We start from the raw sequence: 21,836 nt of genomic DNA on the forward strand, positions 1-21,836 counted from the left end.
TGTCGATATCCAAACATTGACTTCCATCGATTTTTTTCCTACTATGGATGTCATTGGGGTACATCAACTATCATTCTCTTTCAGATTCATTTCTCCTCATAATGGTCCTGAATTATGACCCAAATCTTCCATTATTTCGTCACATTGATGTTTGAGGTTTTCTATGCAGCATGGCGTATAAATAAATTCGCTTTCTCTATGTGATGAGCTCAGCTAATAATGCGCATTTGTTCCTACATTAATGACTCAGAATGTTGTAATCTTCTAATGAAACATCTCTGGTGGATTTCCTGAACATAGTTTGCACTTTGCCCAGAAAAGTGCAGCGTTGCAGGGGAAAAATCTGCTTAGACATTGCCTTTTCTGTCCAGAACTTGTTTTCTTCTTAATCTCTAAAGTACTAGTTAGGTCTAGATGTTGTGTTTGTGAGTGTATAATGTTCTCCAACCTTATTTTTAGGTTAGTTCTTACTTAGTAGTGATGCACCAAAATTTCAGCGACCGAAAATAGTAAATTTTGGAGGGCCAAAATCGTTGATCGATGTTTCGACTGTCAGTGGATAAGCCACAACAGTCATGTCAGCTGTGTGGACGTTAGCATTGGGTTGACAATATTTATTTTTTGATCTTAAATGATCTTCATTTTGATGAACCAAGATGTTTTAGTCTATGCCCTTTTCAGCTGATTCATGAACAAAACTCCACTAAACATTATTTGCGGCACGCCTACCATTCAATAATCACAATTGAATCTGATATGAAACAAAGTCTCAGCTTTTGTTAGTTATTCTAGTCAATGAGTCAGCCTAGTCAGCCTCAGACTGATTTGAGACTCAACGGACCGTTGGCTGAACGTCTTATGCAGATGGCACACTTTTCTGGAAACACTTCAAGTCGCGATCTGATTGGTTGAATTCTACGGGATGAGACGTGTGTGTCGTGTTATTTATCGATCCGCCTGGAAACAAATGCTGTGATGCCAAAACCCCTCGTGGAAGAAGAAAGAGTTGTTTACAATTCTTTCAATGAGCGCTTATCTGGATCAACTAAACACTGGATTTTCAAAAGTATGGGAAGTTCACGGCTCTATTGTTGCTGTAAACTTGCACAACGTTCTTGAATGAATAATTTATTACATGCACGCTGGTCTGTAGGGACATCGACATTATATTGACACGCTTCTTACGACATGACACGGAACAAAACGAACTGTGATTGGTTGCGTTACATGTCAGTCAAACGTCCTCTTGGCCGGTCCTTGGCCAAGAAAAGCTGCGATAGAGTCCAGACCTTCTGCTGTCAGTCTGAAGCTCTGGCTACGCGAGACTGCCTTCACAGTGGCGTGACAGATCGCTGTAGCTACTCTTTAATACTAGTTACAGCACAAAACAAACGTGAAGGAACATCAGAAGGTGTGCTGAAAAGAAACAGTACAACTTACCATACCGTAATCGCTCAATCAGTGTTCCACGTCAGTAAAACTGCTTGTAAACAATCAATGTCACATTACGTTTACCTCAGGAAAGCTAGAAAAAAAAAAAAAAAACGAATAACTTTTGCTAAATATTTGCACTATATAACATATTTGTTTTATCATAGTCATATTTTTACTTATACCATGGTCAGGGTGAATACTCGATTCTGATTGGCTGCAGGGTGTCCATTAATCAGTGATAGAGGACACCTAGTAAAGGAGTTCTGGTGAAACTGACTGTTTACCGTTTGAAATTAATAAAAAAATGTGCTGGCTACATCAGCTGTGAGTAACCATAGCAACAGGCAGTCAAAGTATCTATACGGACTATAAATCGAGCGGACTATAAATATCTCCGGTTGCTAAATAAACCGTCAGGCGTAACCAGAGAAACCAAGTTATTGTTTGTAAAAACTTTAGGTTTTGATTGTAAAACTAATTAAAATATAAACTAATGTTTTAAAAATGTGTTATTTGGCAAGTGACCATGGTATAAGCGGGTTAATGCCCTTCGAGGTGTCCATTATCAGGTATTAATGGACCTCCGCTGCGCGTCGGACTGTTCACGCCTCGCCGTCGTCCATTAATACCTGACAATGGACACCTCGTCGGGCATTAACCCTTACTTAATAACCTGTTGTCTTTGTTAAATTTTATGTATGTTTGTAATAACTTGCTTTCATGACAGATTTATTCAGCCACCGTTTAACTGTTTATATTTCAACAACAAATTAATATATCATAAAATGCATTTAATTTTTATATACAACATGAGTGTTGATTATTAAAAAAAGTTGATTAATTGATTAAACTTTACTTTCAGTTTCGATGTTATGGCAACAAATATTTGGTGCATCAGTTCTTCGTATTGGTTTCCACAAAGAACAGGATATGTTGATTGAGAAGCTTATTGAATTCAGATCATTTCATTTATTGATGTCATGTTCTTGTCACAGCCTAAGCCTCAGTCTTTTTTTAGAAGAGTAGCCCAGTTCATGGTTTAAATCTTGTTTGTCGTCAGTCGCCACGCTTGTTTTTTCCTGAGTGCATGCCATGTGTGTCATGTGATGTTTTCTTTCCACGTTTCAAGGACGTTCTACCTTTATCACTGGGAAAGCAAAGAGACCTTCCATCCGCCCACACGAACCCGGTCCCCTCCTCTCACACTCGAACAATACCTCCCACCGCAGGCCCACGGGTCTCGTCTGACTCCAGGTCAGATGAAATGCATGCTAGATAGGAATCAGATATGCGAGTATTTCAGGCTCCCTGCAGATGGCTGCCTAGGAGCATTGATTTCCATTACTGGGAGGATAGGATGACATTTTTAAAAGTGTTGTGTGCTTGCAGCTTCGCACATGAGTGGCTGTCTGACTCTAATATTGTACCAAGGGCATCTGCATCGCTGCAACCTGATTCCTTCGGACCTTGACTCTGGGAAGAGGAAAAACTAGGACTTCCATTATAGCCTCAGACGCATTAGGATATTGAAGTCAATTTGAATGTGGATTTGGCTGTTGAAAATGTTATTATAGCTGTAATCTACTCTCTTAAAGGTTATTTTAGGATTTCAGCAAATCACTTTTGTAATATTAGCAAGTAGACCTTTAAAAATGTTTTAACTCTTAATGTGTTTAATTTGCATAGTTTTTTTAATATTAGTCAAGCATCTAGCACAGTTACTATTGTTCATAGTAAGTGTCAATGATTTAAACGTAGTGATCATTAATATTAAGTTTTATAATTTATATTTTTATTTATGAATTTTTTGTTTTGTATAAGATATTTATTGTTTAATTTTATGTTTTTAATAATTTAAAAAAAAATTGTTTTATTGTAGTGTTGTTTCCTTTTAAATTTTTAAATATATATAATTATATTTTATTATTTTATATTAGGCTATATACGTTATATTGTTTATTATATATTTTTAATTTGATATAGGCTATTTGTAATATAATATTTTTGATATTTTCATTAATTTAATTTTAAATAATGAGATTTAATTTTATTATATTATCTTGTATTTTATAATTTGAAATTGTGTTATATTTTAATGAAGATTATTTTTGAAAGACCAGAGACATTTCTTCTACAAGAGCATAAATGGAGGCCATGTTGTCTTTAACAAGCGGAGAGAATGATGATGCTGTCGTTTCATCCCTCTGACTCACAGTGCAGTAAAGGGGTCTGTAATCATATGACCTCCCCTATAATGAAGCTGTTGTTTCCTGAGACAGCTCAGTGTGACGTCATGCTCCCTAAGGAGAAAACACCCGAGTGACTCTCCTTAGACACAGAATAACCCCGTGTTGTTCTTTTCTACTGGATAAGGGAAGATAAACAGCATGTTCATGTGTGACCTTTCCCTTCTGGACGCCTCTGGCCTTCTCCACGCGTCTCCAGTGGGCTGTGGACATGGTGACCCCAGGCCGATTGGGAAGGGTGGTCCTGAGAGCTGAATGGGGAAGCATCTGTGCTCTTCATGAGGCTTTGGGTCTCCGGGATGGGATGAAGGAAGGGGGAGGTAGTCGCTTCCTGTAAGGCAGTCGCATTGTTTGGGCTTTTTTCGGCTTACAAACACGCTGGAGAACTCGGGAGTAATGGAACGAGCGTTGCAAAAGTCTCACGTTTGATATGGTTTGGGGCTGTACTGGCATCATCAAGGGTTCGAGTTATGTTGGCCGTAACCGTAAAGGAACATTGACCAAAACCTCAGCATATGTGCAGTGGTAAGTTCTACAAATAGCCTGGATGTTTTTCTTATACTTTACTGTTATTGTGTCAACAGACATGACTTGTTGCTGTTAATCAATAATTACTAGTGGTTGATCATCTATTGTTGGTAATCTGCAGTATTTGTGCTCCAAACATAATTGATTCATCAATTTAAGTGTCTTAAACATGCTACATAAACATGGCAATGGGTTTTGGATGAGCAAGCACACTTCTGTTTTCTTCTGAAAAAGATTCTAGTAACATATAATCAGCAACATCTGCTACATTTGATTTGTAGTATGGCAAAATACGGTGGTTTATGATGTGTAAAGCCTTAACAGTTTGGTTGAGCAGTGAACGCTAGCTGATTTTCAACACTGATTTTCTTGCAGAAATCAAGGCCTTTCAGGCATTATCACGGCCAGATCACGCATGAACACGCCACTAAAGAAGTAGCAGGTGCATCTTCACAGCTTCAAAGCTGTTTATGTCTCTGACACGCGCGTCTTCAAAGCACTTCAAAGCTCTTTGATGGAAGTTTTCTTCTCTTTATCAGGCCGCGGGCTGAAGAAGTCTTCTTACATGTGGTGGGAGATGGAAATATCTCGTGTTTTTATTTTTTCTGAAACCTTCCGTGCATCATGTTGTTTTATCTGAAGATGGCTTCTAACACTCTACCACACACAGATAATGTCTGTTTCTCTTTCAGGAGGTTTTGAAGCAGCTACAAGGAACTATTGTAGAGGACCCTAAAGACTCGCAAGGGCAGATTGAGTTTTTCGAAAGATTTAAAGGTGAGGGCAGTTGAAATTATTCTGTGAACAATGCATATTTTAAATAAATATGGTAAAAATGTTAACTGATAGATATCACCATACTTACCCAGTTGATTAATCACAGACAGAGATTTCTGAAATGTAATGTTTAAATAATTGTTAACATGCATTAATTGACATACATTTCCAGAAATGAAATCTGAACATTGGATGAAGCCCGTTTTAAAATTCTTGTTTGATTTTGTTGACGTAGTTTTAAAGGCTTTTAAAGAGGAAATTTAGGAAATCTCTTTATATCCCTCCAGAAATCAGAAAATGCTGTCAACAGTCAGAAAAAGTGTGTTTAGGAATAAATCGGGCAAATGATATATGAACAAACCCCTGTGTAAAACCATTCAGAATATAGATGGGAACAAAAGAGAAAAAACCCATGGCCTTTAAAAATGTATTGTAATTGAAATCTACAGATGCAAATATATAAAATGCAATAAAATAAACACTTAGATGTGTTTTTTGAATGAATGTTTTCTTTCCACTCGTCTGAAAGAAGACATGTGATGGAAACAAAATAGCCCAAAATCTCAAAATTGACAAGTGCATGAAAAATAATGGTATTGTCTTGCCTTAAGACATCATAGGTGTGTTTCCTAAGCAAACTTCCAAATAGTAACTAATTTTGAACAAACTATTTACCCAATTATTGTGTGTGCTGTGTATTTTTATGCTTGGCCAAATATTGTTGTTAGCTTAGCAACTAGGTAATATCAAACCCTATCAGAATCAAATGCTATTTGTGTGGTTGCTGCATATGTAGGCTTTCCAAATCCGTCACTTGTGGTGTTTATTTCAGTTTGAATGCTGCCTTAGAGTCTTTCGTGAAGATAAACATGTAAAAACTTCCCTTAATCTACCATATTTCCAGAATATACTTTTTTTAATCGTCTGAAACATGCTGCGACTTCTATTCCAAAGCAATTTATATAATGCAATTAGCATCAAGCATGCAAAATATTGCAATATGCACACATTTGGATTCGTGCCGATGCGGATTACATGAGCCCAAGTTTATTTGTATAGTGCATTTCCCACACTGCAGTGTTTTACTTCGAGGATGCAGCCTTCGAAATGAAACACATCTACTGTTAGGTGTGGCTTTTTCTGGAAAATACGGTACGTGTGGCATCTTCATCATCATTATCTCCCATTCTGTCCTGCAGAAATGAGTCTAGACCCCAGCAGTTTCTCGGGCCCAGGCGTGAAGTTGAGGTCCAAGGCCTCTCTGCAGGGCTCCGGTTCGGGCCACTCGGCCGACAGCAGCCCCAGTCCCAGTCCCATGAGCTCCTTCCCCAGGAGAGGGGTGACTGGCGGGGGTCGAGACAGTGCCGGTTACCTGGAGGAGCTGGAGAAGGAACGGTGAGCGCTCACATGAACGGGTCATTCTGTGCATGAGATGTTCATTTGACCGGTTAGATCCTTATTTAAGAATGTTAACTAAAGGTTTCATCTAAAGCTCTTCTAGGGTTTTGATACTGGATGAGATTTACATGGTAAACTGTGGTAATGATGGTACATTCCAGATAGCCAGCTTTGATTTCAAGCGAAAAAGTGTTTGAATATCAGAAGTTTATTTTCGTGTTCATTGCAAAATATTCTGATATATACACTATCGGTCAAACATTTGGGGTCAGTAAGTTTTTATTACAGACAAGTACAATGCAAAAGGTACAAGACAAATACAAGGCATTGTGGTACAGTTCAGAGTATGTAAAACAAAGAACAACAACTAAAATATAAATCTAAAAAATTATAATAATAAAAGAATTATAATACTCTTATTCAGCAAGGATGCATTAAATTGATCAAAAGTGACAGTAAAGACATTTATAATATTACAAAGATTTCTATTTCAAATAAATTCTCTATTCATCAAAGAATCCTGAAAAGGAAAAAATATCATGGTTTCCACAAAAATATGCACAACTCTTGATGATAATAAGAAATGTTTCTTGAGCATCAAATCAGCATATAAGAATGATTTCTGAAGGATCACGTGACACTGAAGACTGGAGTAATGGTCACAGGAATAAATTAAAATTTGTAATATATTTAAATAGAAAACAGTAATTTTAATATTATAATAATTAACAAAATTACAGTTTTTGCAGATTTGGTGAGCAGAAGAGACTTCTTTCAAAAAAACCTTTACAAATTCTAAATATTTAAATGAATTGCTTTTGAAAATTGCCAATCAGTTTCTCTATAGAGGAAATAAGTTGCATTTTGATTTCTGGAACCATTTTGATCAATAACAACTTGAATTTAGTGAGTCTAAAATTCAGATCAAATGTCATTGTTTTCATGAGTGACTTTTCTTTCTATTAGGTCTTTGTTGATGGCAGAACTTGAGAAGGAAGAAAAGGAAAAAGACTGGTATTATGCCCAGTTACAAAACCTGACCAAAAGGATTGACAGTCTGCCACTGACTGAGAATGTATGTAAAAAGTATAAAAGCTACAATATTCAATGCAGTAGATTTAATGCACATCATTACTTGTATGATTTTGGACCTTATATGATCTCTGTAGCTTCACACTTCTTCTGCTGTTGTAGTTTTCTCTCCAGACCGATATGACTCGCAGGCAACTGGAATACGAGGCCCGGCAGATTCGAGCCGCCATGGAGGAGCAACTGGGCACGTGTCAGGACATGGAGAAACGGGCACAGGTGGGCTGAAATGCAGAAACTGAAAGACTAACAAAATGTTCATGAAACTAAAACGGGCTTCTAAATTCAGAGTATGAAACCAGCAGTTTGGTGATGAAGTTTCCATCATTTGTCTTCAGGGCCGCGTCGCTCGGATACAGCAGATCGAAAAAGACATGCTGAGGATTCGGACACGTTTACAGGCCCAGGTGGCCGACACAGAGGTACCGGATTATTCTGATGCCTATAATACAGTCGTGCTTAGAAAGAAGAATTGAACGTTACACTTCGGATTTGTAGCAATTAGTTCAGCTCAGTGTTATGATCTTTATTTATGTCCACATGAACAAGTGAAAGTCATTTTGTGAAGTCTTGTTTAACCTTGTAAAGCCTGATGTATGAAATAATAGTCTGAAAAATCGAATGTTTTAAATGGAAAAGCTTATTGAAGCTTTACACAAAAAAAATTTTGAGAAAAAATCAAAAAGTGTGTTTTATGTTGAGTATCATATTTGATCCATCAGGCGTTTATGGCTCATATAGTTTGATATGATATAGTGAGAATATGGAGCTCATACTCTCATAAATTGTTTTATTATTTTATTGTTTATAATAATTTATTTAGTTGGTGCAGATGATATTTATTTGACAGAAAAGTCAAATAAAATTCTGATAGCTTGTAATGTAAATCAATGATATCTACATAACGGTATAACAGACTACTTACATAAAATGCATATTAATATCATAGTTTAATGATCAAAGCTCTGTAGTTTCAAAACAACGCAGTGCAATACAATACAATGATTGAGAGATGAAAAAAAAAATGTTCCTCAAAAGCCTAATGGATCATATTTGATCCTCACATTTTAACATTTTAATAAAAAATGATATATGGATAATGAAGTAAACCTAAGTTGCCTTCAGTCCAGTAAGTGTTCATCTTGAAATATTACTGACAATATAAAAGTTAATCTTATGTTTACTTCATAAAAATCAGTAAAGATTTCACAGCAAAAAGACACGTGATCCTCAAGCTGAAGGTGGATGTTTTTACAATTATATTAAAAGGCTTTTAGTTGCTAAAAAAGTATAAACTATCGATCAGATAACAGAAGGCATGTGGAAGATTAACAGGTTTTTCAACAAAGTTGATCATTTAGAGGACTTTGAAATAATAAATATATGATACATTAGGCTTTATAAGGTTAATCGTATTTTGATAGAATGGAAAATTTTGGTCAGATTGTGCAAGCATTTGTTCCTCTTCACGTTTAATTCATTTTCTTTAGAAAGGCTGCACTTTCCATTTCAGAATGAGTGGGGGTTTTTTGTGCACGTTTCAATGTCTTATGTTCTGCTTTTAGAGCTTGTTCTGTAGCGAATAGAAATAGTGCACATAAAATGCTTCTGAGCATAAACGCATACAAGTTTAATTGGATTTTCATGCTCTACTAATGTATCGTGCTCGGTGTGGCTGAGCGTTAAAAACAGTGTCACCTAGGTTTAGGATGCACAGCTATGTTCACATTTACTTTTATGCATTTGACAGATGCTTTTATCCAAAGCGTCTTACATTTGCATTCAAGATATGAATTTCATGCTTTCCCTTGGAATCGAACCGATTACCTTGCCGTTGCTATTGCAGTGCTCATCTGTGCCACAGGATGTCTATGTATATTATATAGTTAAATAATGCACAAGTGGAAGTTTTTGTATGCATGCTCACTAATGTGCTCCAAGTTTGCACGTGATTTTCCCTTTAAGTGGATAAATCCTATTGGACACTTCTGCTTTTCCTCCCCCTCTGTTGTTTCAATCCTGTTGGCTGAATGAGGAAGCAATGTAGGTCAGAAAGAGCCTGGTGCTCTTGCAGCTGCTGTCCTATAGCTCAAGACTACTCCGCCTCGCTCTGTATCTCTATACGCTGATTTATCCCTACTTCACAGAGCTGATTACACAGGTTATCTGTCCCATGTTCCACCTGCCTTGACCAATGTCTTTTCCTTCACTGTTGCACAGTGTGACTCACTCTGTAGGTGTCATTTACTCCTTTTAACATGCTGATTCCTCATCTTCCTCTTTGAATCATCAGGTCAAGCATGACCCTGTGACTCAGACTGAAGGGGCTCATGCATCAGGAGATGCTGCTGGTGGTGGTGGTGGTAGTGCAGTATGCGCACAGGTAAGAACTGTATCCATTTGCAGTAGTCTCCCACTAAATTAGACTCATTTTGTTGATGGTCTCATGAACTGAAGTGTTTTCCGGTGGCCCTTTTTTCAGCCAGTGGGTGCCAAGGATTTCAGGACCTTTTTAAAAAGCCCTTTCAGTCTATGCCAAGAGCTTCGGTGTGCTTTGAATAGTAATGATTTGAATGCAGATGCTAATGGTTTTATTGTTCATCATAGAGACCTAGTTAGACTTTGAAATTCTAAGCAGAAACAGGAGGGGTTTTTGTACTTTACACTGTTTCACTTGCATTAAGCTTGTGTGGTATTTTTTGGACAGATGGTGTGAGCTGTATGTCACTGGATTAGGCGCAGGGATCGAGTTTAATACTGGAGCCATACATTGTTTATGAAGCACAGAGAATTGCCTCTATTTTGTGTTTGCAAATTGTATTGTATTTTTATGCATCTTCAGTTTTTAAGATTTGTTTTTAAAATATTTTATCTGTATGTATATACTTTTACTTATGATATTTTTTCCAATATAAAACAAATTCAGTGATACAATAAAACACAATGCTTTCCCTTAACTTAACATACAATATTCTGAGCACAAGAGGAAGTTATAAAAAAATGCATTAGAGAAATTTTACAAATATGAATTTAAATTTAAACATAATTTCATAAATGTAAATACAAATTTATAAATGTAATGAATATACTTAATTATAATAAAATAAAAACTACTATTAAATATAATACTAATATATTTATATTTCAATATAATTTAATTTTAATATTATAATATAATATAATATATTTTATTTTTATATTTACATTTATAAATGTAAATTTCTAAATTTAAACTTAAATATATTTAAATTATATTTATTTAAATATAGATTTCCTTTTAAATATTCACATATTTACTAGTATTTTTGAAAAGGTCATGTTCATGATCTCTTAACGGTAATTTGCCGGTTATTTGCCAGTAAAGACTATATGTGTGAAAGGGGGTAATGACATTTTGTAGGGTGTGTAATATCTACAGTGGAAAAATAAATGTAAACTTTTTGAAAGGTGTTTGATTGGGTTTGCTGTACACCTGCAAGTTGTTTGAATCTGCCTTGTATTTATTTTGCCTGACAGGGCTCAAGTTCCCGGGTCGATCATGACACCGCCAGTGAGATGAGCAGTGCCGGAAGTTACTCTGTTCCACGCCGACTGACTAGCCATCTGGGCACTAAGGTTAACTTGTGCTAGATTTTAGAAGTTCTCAATGCTACATTTTTTTATTTGACTATTAAAAAATATAATGTCAGCTTGCAGTGAATCAAGTCTGCATATGTTTAGGTGGAAATGGTGTACTCTCTGCTGTCCATGCTGGGGACCCATGATAAAGATGACATGTCTCGCACCCTCCTGGCCATGTCGAGCTCTCAGGACAGCTGCATTGCCATGCGCCAATCCGGGTGCCTGCCGCTGCTCATCCAGCTACTCCATGGCAACGACAAGGACTCTGTATTGCTTGGAAATTCTCGCGGCAGCAAAGAGGCCCGGGCGAGGGCCAGTGCCGCCCTGCATAACATTATCCATTCACAGCCCGATGACAAGCGTGGCCGGCGGGAGATCCGGGTGCTCCACCTGCTGGAGCAGATCCGAGCTTACTGTGAGACCTGCTGGGAGTGGCAGGAAAGCCATGAGCGTGGTGTGGACCAGGACAAGAACCCAAGTAAGATACATCTGCCATTGATATATGTAAGGTGTCAAGAATAGCACAGAGGGATGGGACATGGCATCCTCGTGGTATCATTTTTAGTTTCAGTAACTGTGTGGATTAATAGAAGCGTTTTCTCATCAGTGGAATAATTAACAATTGCTAACTTATATTTAATTTTTACCCCCACTTTATATCAATTAACGAATACAGTATTTAGTAGTTTCAGTTTTAGTCTTAATTTTAGTTAACAATAACAATTGACATGTATAGACTGAAATATATTGCATTAGCCATTTGACAAATAAAAATAAAGTCAACCACTGTAATATGTGCCTATATGTCCTTAATTATATTGCAGCAGTAAATGCCATGCATTTTGATTTATTCCCATATACTACAAACATTTTATTAATTTATAAATGTGATTCATATGAAATGCTCTGATGGGAAGGAGTTTAATAAATGACTCTTCTAAGTGGGTTGACATATAATTAATATATGTGGAGCCGTACAACCTCATTAATGTACTTTTGCCTTCATTGCAGTGCCTTCTCCAGTCGAGCATCAGATTTGCCCAGCGGTTTGTGTTCTCATGAAACTTTCATTTGATGAAGAGCACAGGCACGCGATGAATGAGCTTGGTAGGTTTTCCAAACGTATTGATTTATCCATAAAACTGTGACATCAGTTAAATGCATCCTCCAGTCTTTTCTTGAGTAAACATTAACTAACTATTTCAATATACTGTTTATGCAGGTGGACTTCAGGCGATTGGGGAGCTCCTGCAGGTAGACTGTGAGATTTACGGTCTTACCAATGATCACTACAGTGTTACACTAAGACGATATGCTGGCATGGCTTTAACTAATCTTACTTTTGGAGATGTAGCTAACAAGGTGCGTTATTTCTCTCATCATTGTCTGTGTAGAATTCCATGTATGGTTATTGCTGTATTTAATTTTTACATTCTTGTGTTGTCTACAGGCAACACTTTGCTCAATGAAAGGTTGTATGAGGGCCATGGTAGCTCAACTAAAGTCAGAGAGTGAGGACCTACAGCAGGTATAACTCTTTGGAAATACATATCATATTTTGTATGTGATGCATAGTTACATTATTCCAAAAAAGCCAAAAAAATATCGTAGTCATTTCATGATGCATGCTACCTTGAAGAAAAACAAAGAGATTTGTGCTAAGAGTAAAATTTTTGTATTTAAGCTTAAAACTATTTTATTTCAGTTGCCAAGGCAATATTTCCAATTTGTATTAAGAGACTCTGTACTGCTTTAGGTAATTGCCAGTGTTTTGAGGAACCTCTCATGGCGAGCTGATGTGAACAGTAAGAAGATTTTGCGAGAAGTCGGCAGTGTTAGGGCCCTGATGGAGTGTGCCTTAGAGGTTCAGAAGGTGAAGTTTCTCTGAAGCTCTTTGATAAATTCTGTAATCAGAATGCAGACGAGCCATTAAACTGTCTTTCATATCATTTCTACAGGAATCCACATTAAAAAGTGTCCTGAGTGCCCTTTGGAACCTATCAGCACATTGCACTGAAAACAAAGCTGATATCTGTAACGTTCCTGGAGCTTTGGCATTTTTAGTGAGCACTCTAACATACAGAAGCCAAACCAACACCCTAGCCATCATAGAAAGTGGTGGTGGCATCCTGAGAAATGTGTCAAGCCTCATCGCCACAAATGAGGAGCACAGGTAGAGTATGCTATATAAAAGCTGCATACGTTCACAGAAGTTTAATTTGTTTACATGGGAGCAAACCATTTTCCTCTTTGTTTATTTCAGGCAAATATTAAGGGAAAACAGCTGTCTTCAGACTCTTCTTCAGCACCTTAAATCACACAGTTTGACGATAGTGAGCAATGCCTGTGGAACACTGTGGAACCTCTCTGCTCGGAATGCAAAAGATCAGGAAGCATTATGGGACATGGGTGCAGTTAGCATGCTGAAGAACCTCATTCACTCCAAGCACAAGATGATAGCTATGGGAAGTGCAGCTGCTTTGAGAAACCTTATGGCAAATCGGCCTGCCAAGTATAAGGATGCCAACATAATGTCCCCTGGATCCAGTCTGCCATCCCTGCATGTAAGAAAACAGAAAGCACTAATTGAAGAACTAGATGCACAACAACTATCTGAAACCTTTGATAACATTGACAACTTGAGCCCGAAAGCCTCCCATAGGGCCAAACCAAGACATAAGCATAATGTCTATGGCGATTATGATGGTGTCTGTCGATCAGATGGCTATAACCCCAATGGAGTCGGTGTTCGCTCACCTTATATGAACACCCCTGTGCTCTCAAGCCCATCCTCTCGAGACAACAGAGGAAATGCAGAAAGTGTCCGAGCCGAAAGGGACAGAAGTCTAGATCGAGAGCGAAGGGGATTCCATCCAGATCCTGAGGCTACCAAGAGAATGGTGCAGATTCCCACGACTGCAGCTCAAATTGCAGTGGGTATGGAGGAAGTGCAGAGTATGCACTTAAGTATGGATGATAGAACCGCAGGATCCACACCAGACCCTCATGTAGTCCAAGACGACATGATCCGGCGTCAAACTGCTGTTCATGGTCACCAAAACATGTACAACTACAGCAAAACTGACCCATCAGGCAGACGGTGCGCACTGCCCAAACTGGAGTCCACAGCTTCTAATGACAGTCTTAATAGTGTCAACAGCACCGATGGCTATGGAAAGAGAGGTCAAATGAAGCCCTCAGTGGATTCCTATTCTGAAGATGATGACGGCAAATGCTGTGTCTACAGAAAATATCCTGCGGACCTTGCCCATAAGATACACAATGCAAATCACATGGAGGATGACAATGGAGATCTTGACACGCCTATTAACTACAGTTTGAAATATTCTGATGAGCAGCTAAACTCTGGTCGACAAAGCCCAAGCCAGAATGAAAGGTGGGCAAGGCCTAAGCTCCTTGATGATGAAATGAAACGGCCAGATCAGAAACCATCGAGATCGCAAAGCCCAGGATACCCCATGTACTCTGAAGGCAACAGTGAAGGAGAAGATAAGCTAAAAAAGTACCAGCCCAGGTTTGTTCAACAGGACCTGCCTGGATTTAGATCAAGGGGCTCAACTGAACAAATCAACAGTGGGTCAAGTCATGGACTTAACAAAAAAATATCTCAAACCATCTGCACTGTTGATGATTATGCCGACGACAAACCCACAAACTACAGCGAGCGCTATTCAGAGGAAGAGCAGCTTGATGAGCAAACTCCCAACTACAGCATGAAATACAATGAAAATCATCATGTAGAACAGCCTATTGATTACAGTTTGAAGTACTCTGATGCTTCTTCCAAAAAGACCATGTTTAGTCATTCAAAGCCATCTTCTACCCAAAGTTCTGTCAAAGACCATTTAAGCCAAGATAACTCCTCCTCTGTGGCATCTTTAAAGCATCAGGGTAGGCAAAAGCAACTCCACCCTTTCTCTGCTCAAAGCAGATCAGGACCTACGAGAGCAGTTCAAAAGAACTCAACATGCAAGGCTCCCACAATAAATCAAGAAACAATACAGACGTATTGTGTGGAGGACACACCCATTTGTTTCTCACGTGGTAGCTCTTTATCGTCATTGTCTTCAGAGGAAGATGAAATGGAGAGCTGCAAGCGTAATGTCAATTCAGCCAACAACTACCCAACTCTACCTATATCAGAAAAAGAATCCACTAATAACATTGCACCTGACCAACGCACATCTGAGAGCCAATCGGCAGTCCATTATGTACGCATCAAGCCTCCACGAAATCACTTAGGACATGGAGATGGTTCCAGGCATCACAAAACAGTAGAATTTTCATCAGGTGCTAAATCACCATCCAAAAGTGGTGCCCAGACACCCAAAAGTCCTCCTGAACATTATGTGCAAGAGACTCCGCTTATGTTCAGCAGATGCACATCTGTCAGCTCCCTCGACAGTTTCGAAAGTCATTCCATTGCAAGTTCTGTACAGAGTGAGCCATGCAGTGGGATGGTCAGTGGGATTATCAGTCCGAGTGATCTGCCTGATAGCCCTGGGCAAACAATGCCCCCAAGTCGCAGCAAGACGCCACCACCTCCACCACCACGATCCACATCTGTAAAACAAAAAGTTACTGTGCCACCCCACTCAGAAAAACGTGATTTGGTTCCAAGGCATGCGGTTGTAAGTGCTGCTGTACAGAAAGTGCAGGTTTTACCAGATAACGATACTCTTTTACATTTCGCAACCGAAAGCACTCCAGATGGTTTCTCTTGTGCTTCAAGCCTTAGTGCACTAAGTTTAGATGAACCCTTTATTCAGAAAGATGTTGAGCTGAAGATAATGCCCCCAGTTCATGAGGATGACCATAGCAATGAGGCAGAGCTTGAGACAGAAGACATCCAAGAGCCTAAAGTTCAAGAGAAACCACCAACATCTGAAGCCGGAAAAGACATCTTGGATGACTCGGATGATGATGATGATATAGAGATTCTAGAGGCTTGTATTAACTCCGCAATGCCAACAAAATCATCAAGAAAACCCAAAAAACAATCGCCCTCAAGCACCTCAAGACTACCACCACCTGTGGCTCGTAAACCAAGTCAGCTCCCTGTTTATAAATTGTTGCCACCACAAAACAGAGGACAACAGCAGAAGCATGTAGCTCTAACACACGGCGAGGACATGCCCCGGATATACTGTGTTGAGGGAACACCCATTAACTTTTCCACAGCAACATCTCTCAGTGACCTCACAATTGATTCACCCCCAAATGAGTTGGCTGGTATTGAAAGTTCAGCTCCCCATGCAGAAGCACCTGGTCAAAGACGAGACACTCTGCCAGAGGGGAAAAGTGCAGAAGCTAAAGATACAGGTTTATCACCTCCCATGCAGTCTGCTTTTGCTGAGAACGAAGGGGACGATATTCTTGCGGAGTGTATCAATTCAGCAATGCCCAAAGGCAAAATTCACAAGCCGTTTAGAGTGCAGAAGATGCCTGATCAGGCTCCGCATCCATCTACCGCCACTGGCAATCTAGTTCAGCAGGACCTGGAAAAGAAAAAGCCAACTTCTCCTGTAAAACCAATGCCACAAAGCAATGAGTACAGAGCAAGGATGCTCAAACGTCCAGAAGCTCCTAATAGCTTGTCAGAAGCAGCATCATATCCAGATAAAAACAAAGAAACCAAAAAGCAGGAGCCCAAAGTAGTCGCAAGAGAGTTTGCCGATAAGCCTGCTAATGCTGAGGAGAGAACACGTCCTGGGTTTGCCTTTGATTCTCCGCATCATTACACACCAATTGAGGGCACACCTTATTGCTTCTCTCGCAACGATTCACTGAGTTCACTTGACTTTGAGGATGACGATCTTGACTTGTCTAAGGAAAAAGCTGAGCTACGAAAAGATAAAGAGCAAAGAAAATTCCCCCCTTTGAAGTGCAGTGTAGAACAGCCAGTAAACACCAACAGAGTATCAGCATTTCAGACGGCTCCAGCAAAACCCATTCAAAAACCAGTAAGTTTTCAACAAGCACCCAAAGAAAATACAGTTGCAGTGTGCGACGAGAAGCAAAAGTTTTCCATTGAAGACACACCTGTATGTTTTTCAAGAAACTCATCACTTAGCTCACTAAGCGACATTGACCAAGAAAACAACAACAAAGATTGTTCACACAAAGATGATGCAACTCAGATGGAAGTACCTAGGCCACAAGCCTCTGGTTATGCGCCAAAGGCCTTTCACGTGGAGGACACCCCTGTGTGCTTCTCTAGAAATAGTTCCCTTAGCTCTCTCAGTATCGATTCTGAAGATGACCTTCTCCAAGAATGCATCAGCTCTGCAATGCCAAAGAAAAAGAAACAGCCACCAAGAAGTAAGGCAGATGAACAAGGGGGTAAGGAAGAAAAGAGCTTATTGGCAGATGGTATTTTAGCAGAAGAACCGGATCTTATATTAGATCTCACAGACACACATAGCCCTATTTCAGAGCAAGCCTTATCACCAGACTCTGAATCATTTGATTGGAAAGCCATTCAAGAGGGCGCCAATTCTATAGTTAGCAGTCTACATCAGGCTGCAGCAAGTCTCTCCAGACAAGGTTCTTCTGATTCAGACTCTATTCTCTCTCTCAAGTCGGGCATCTCTATTGGATCACCTTTCCACCTTCCTTTAAATCAAGATGACAATAAGCCTGCTACAAATAAAGGGCCAAGAATACTAAAACCTGGTGAAAAAACCACTTTAGAGATCAAAAAGAAAGAGGAAGAATCTGTTAAGAGTCTGAAAGGAGGAAAGAAAGTGTATAAAAGTTTAATCACAGGAAAGCCTAGACCCAGCCTAGAAAGCATGTCCTCTCAGCACAGACAAGCCCAAGCTCCTGTGATCTCCAGAGGGAGGACAATGATTCATGTTCCTGGTGTGAGGAGCAGCTCTCCTAGCACCAGTCCAGTACCCAAAAAAACCCCTCCGCGTGGCCAAATGTCAAAACCACCATCCCAAGCATCTGGTCCTGGAAACTCTCCAAGAACCATTAAAGTCGCAGCAAATTCTGAGCCTAGTCCTGCCAGGGACTCACCATCTTCTCAAGGAGGGTCAAGTAAAGCTTCCTCTCGATCTGGGTCTAGGGATTCTACACCTTCTAGACCAGTTCAGCAATCTCTAACAAGGCCCATGCAGTCTCCTGGTCGTGCCTCAGTTTCACCTGGTAGGAATGGTTTGGGCCCATCTAACAAATTATCTCAACTGCCTCGCACTGCTTCCCCCAGTGCTGCTTCAACAAAATCTTCGGGATCCGGACGCATGGCTTACACTTCTCCAGGGAGGCAACTGGGCCTGCAAACACCAGCAAAGCAGAGTGGTTTGCAGAGAAGCACCAGTGGAATTCCTAGAAGTGAATCTGCCTCAAAAAGTCTAAACCAGTGTGGATCCACAGGCCCTTCAAAGAAGGCAGAGTTGTCCAGAATGTCATCCACAAAGTCAAGTGGGAGTGAGTCTGACCGGTCCGAGAAGCCTGGACTTGTTCGGCAGTCAACATTTATCAAAGAAGCCCCTAGTCCAACACTAAAAAGGAAATTAGAGGAGTCTGCATCTTTCGAGTCCTTGTCTCCTTCGTCTCCAAGCCAGTCACAGACTCCAGTATCTAGTCCATCCTTACCAGATATGTCACTTACTCTACCTTACCAGGGAAGTGGTTGGAGAAAATCCCCTCAGGATCAGAACTCTGCAGAGAATGGTGATAGCAAGTCACTCCGAAGGCATGACATCTCCCGATCTCATTCAGAAAGCCCTTCCAGGCTCCCAATCAACAGGACGGGGACATGGAAAAGGGAGCACAGCAAACATTCATCATCTCTCCCTAGAGTAGGCACTTGGAAAAGAACTGGCAGCAGCTCTTCCATTCTCTCTGCTTCGTCTGAGTCCAGTGAAAAGGGGAGAAGCGAGGATGAGCGGCAACCTACTAATCCACCTCAAAAATCAGGTAAAGAGGGGGGCCTGGAACGCAAAGGAACATGGAGGAAAATGAAAGAGAGTGAAACCTCATATGCACCTTCTATGACATTAGACTTACCAGATTCAACTGATGATGCTGCTCATTCAATGGGTGCTGCTATGTCCAAGACAGAAGATGTCTGGGTGAGAATTGAAGACTGCCCCATAAACAATCCAAGGTCTAGTAAATCACCCACAGCAAACACACCTCCTGTTATTGACAGCCAGTCAAGCAAAGGGCTTCCTTGTGACAGGGACTTAAGTGAATCACACTCGAAACAGCCACTAGCAAGTGAGAATGCATCTGTGGCCCACCTGGGTTCAGAAACAAATCTGAATTTACTCAGGAGTAGCGAGTCTCTTGATAAAAAAGTCACTGACATCAAGCCTGCACCAAGCAATCCAAACATTGGCACAGAGGTCCATGAATTCCCAGTTGCTGAACGCACACCATTTAGCTCAACTAACTCTAGCAAACACAGCTCCCCTAGTGGTGCCGTGGCTGCTAGAGTAAGTCCTTTTAATTACACACCAAGCCCTAGAAAGAGTAGTGCTGACAGCACAACTCCTAGACCATCTCAGATCCCAACACCTATTACAAGCAATGCAAAAAAAAGAGACACTAAAGGAGACACAACTGAAAGTGGGTCTTACATTGTCACCTCTGTGTAAGTTTGGAGTTACTCATAGACCTTTATGATGATAGCCAGAACAAACTTATTATAGACTTGTTTATAATTTGCATTGTGATCTTTTTTTGTGGAGACAAAATGCCACTTTCTTAGAACTTCTTGTTATTGCACCCTGTGTTAGGCAACCTATTCTGCTGTTTGATTGCTGTATAAGCTAAAGTTGGTTTCAAATCCATAGAAACAGCAGTAGGGAGACACCTGAGAGTAAAAATGTTTGACAATTTGTACTGTACAGATTTGATTATGTATATATTTAATTTAACCGCACATCAGGATCCTGTATTTAGCTTGAATTGACAAGAAATATGGCTATTTGTGGAATATTTGGGATGCTCTTAAGCTTCCGGTGGAATTCAATACTATTGCATTTGATTTTTTTTAAAACAAACTGTTAACCTGTATTAATTCACTGTTGCATATTGTATGTTACATAATGGATTTTCTCCTTGCATGAACCAATTCAGTGGTATAGTATTTCCTATAAAGATAAACATTTCTGTGGACATATGACCTGTACTGATAGCTGTAGTGTAACATTTTACACTTTTGTGTGTGCGCTTTTGACAGCAAGAAATAACTCTCAAAACTGTTGAATGATGATGTTGACGGTTGACATAGATTATATGATAAAAAACATAGTTCCATTGCTCTGCTGTTTGTGTATAGTTGTTGCCAGATGAGGTGGGTGTATTTTCAATGAAAGACTGAAAATTAAATTATTTCTGGAGGTTTTGGTGTTGGTACCTTTTTAAAAGCTCATTTGCTTTCCCTTTTATTTAGTAATTAAGCACATAATTAGGTTCAACTGTTTTGCCAAAACCACGGTGTAAATAATCACATTTTATTTTAGTTTTTTTATTTGTATTTTTCTCATGCAATAAAATGGGCAGATCAATGTTTACAAAATATTTCCAATAAAAATATTAAATTACACAATAAACTGTATCATTTTTGTGACTATGTCTTGATTGTTTATTCCAGACTTTTAATCTGTTAATCTGGAAAAATGTGTTTGTTTTTTGTTTTTGACTCCTTTTAAAAGTTTATTTGTTCCCAGTTTAAATATGTAATCTCAATTAATTGTGTGTTATTACTTTTTTGGGTGCTCTGTTATGTTTTATAAGGAAAAAGAGAGAAAAAAAGAAAACTATCTAAATTTAGTCAGTTTAAAACTCATGGGTCATTTACAGTGTTGGGAGTAACGCGTTACAAAAGTAATGCATTACAGGAACATATTACTTTTTGCTGTAACGCAGTAGTGTAAGGCATTACTAATCAATTTTCAGTAATATTTTACTCGGTACATGTTCGGTAACGCTTGCGTTACAACACACTTTTAGCCCAAAATGTAATTGTTAAAAAAATAAATAAAAAAAAACCGGAGGGAAAAAACAGCAAGACCGCGAGACATTAACGAATGAAAAATGCAAGTAAGTTATACCTGCAGTAAAGCCGTGTTTAGGGCAGGTTTAAATAAATGCGAACACAAAAAATAAAATGAATATATTATGTTCTGTGGAGAACATGTCCTTCTTCATCCGGTGGGTAGTAGCCTATTACCTTTGGTTTGCTTGGTGTCATTTACAGAATTACTAAAAAATGTTTTGCTACCTAAAAGTTAAAGATTTTTTGTGTCACGCATGCATGTATATTTCCCTCATAATAAATATAAAACGCATGTGTAGACTGATATTTTTCTAATGTCTAAACTCCTTTATTAAGGGAGTAGCCTATGGATATAGCCTATAAACAGACGTTTCAATATATTGGTATTAAATGCATTTTCTGAGAATTTATATTTCATGTTTTAACTGCAAATGTCACGTCCATGACGCTGGAATTGCCCAATTTTAAAGAATTTATCCTCAACTGGTTTTGTGGTGTAGGTCTACGTATTTTATAATGTTAATTTCAAATAATACTAATAGTAGTTTAAAGATGTGGTAGCATTAGATCTGGACGGGAATGATAACTGGGAGTTGGAAGGGGTGTGTCGCGATTCTGCCTTATCACACCGTGACACAGGTTCGTGGATCTGAGTGTCGCGATTTCGGTTTCATCGCATATCGTTACAGCCCTAGTCATTTTAGAAT

At 39.1% G+C, this 21,836-nt stretch overlaps 1 protein-coding gene across 6 annotated transcripts in view; it reads left to right on the forward strand.

Moving 5' to 3' along the window:
• Positions 1 to 20,700, forward strand: part of apc (APC regulator of WNT signaling pathway) — a 37,249-nt gene extending 16,549 nt beyond the window's left edge. For 4 of the 6 annotated variants that reach the window (XM_084104478.1, XM_084104477.1, XM_084104479.1 and 1 more), the window contains 14 exons: positions 4,901 to 4,985; positions 6,185 to 6,380; positions 7,350 to 7,458; positions 7,578 to 7,691; positions 7,811 to 7,894; positions 9,766 to 9,855; positions 10,989 to 11,087; positions 11,193 to 11,571; positions 12,105 to 12,200; positions 12,316 to 12,455; positions 12,544 to 12,621; positions 12,850 to 12,966; positions 13,052 to 13,266; positions 13,357 to 20,700. In XM_084104478.1, the coding sequence (XP_083960604.1) occupies positions 4,901 to 4,985; positions 6,185 to 6,380; positions 7,350 to 7,458; positions 7,578 to 7,691; positions 7,811 to 7,894; positions 9,766 to 9,855; positions 10,989 to 11,087; positions 11,193 to 11,571; positions 12,105 to 12,200; positions 12,316 to 12,455; positions 12,544 to 12,621; positions 12,850 to 12,966; positions 13,052 to 13,266; positions 13,357 to 19,723 (8,169 nt within the window). In that variant the 3' untranslated portion in view covers positions 19,724 to 20,700. Of the gene's footprint in view, positions 1 to 4,083; positions 4,206 to 4,642; positions 4,779 to 4,900; positions 4,986 to 6,184; positions 6,381 to 7,349; positions 7,459 to 7,577; positions 7,692 to 7,810; positions 7,895 to 9,765; positions 9,856 to 10,988; positions 11,088 to 11,192; positions 11,572 to 12,104; positions 12,201 to 12,315; positions 12,456 to 12,543; positions 12,622 to 12,849; positions 12,967 to 13,051; positions 13,267 to 13,356 lie in introns of those variants that run through there. The other 2 variants (XM_084104482.1, XM_084104481.1) reach the window with 2 other exon arrangements.
• The last annotated feature ends 1,136 nt before the right edge of the window (positions 20,701 to 21,836 follow it).

The sequence above is a fragment of the Abramis brama genome (genome assembly GCF_963993115.1).
Source record: "Abramis brama genome assembly, chromosome: 25".
Taxonomy (NCBI): domain Eukaryota; kingdom Metazoa; phylum Chordata; class Actinopteri; order Cypriniformes; family Leuciscidae; genus Abramis; species Abramis brama.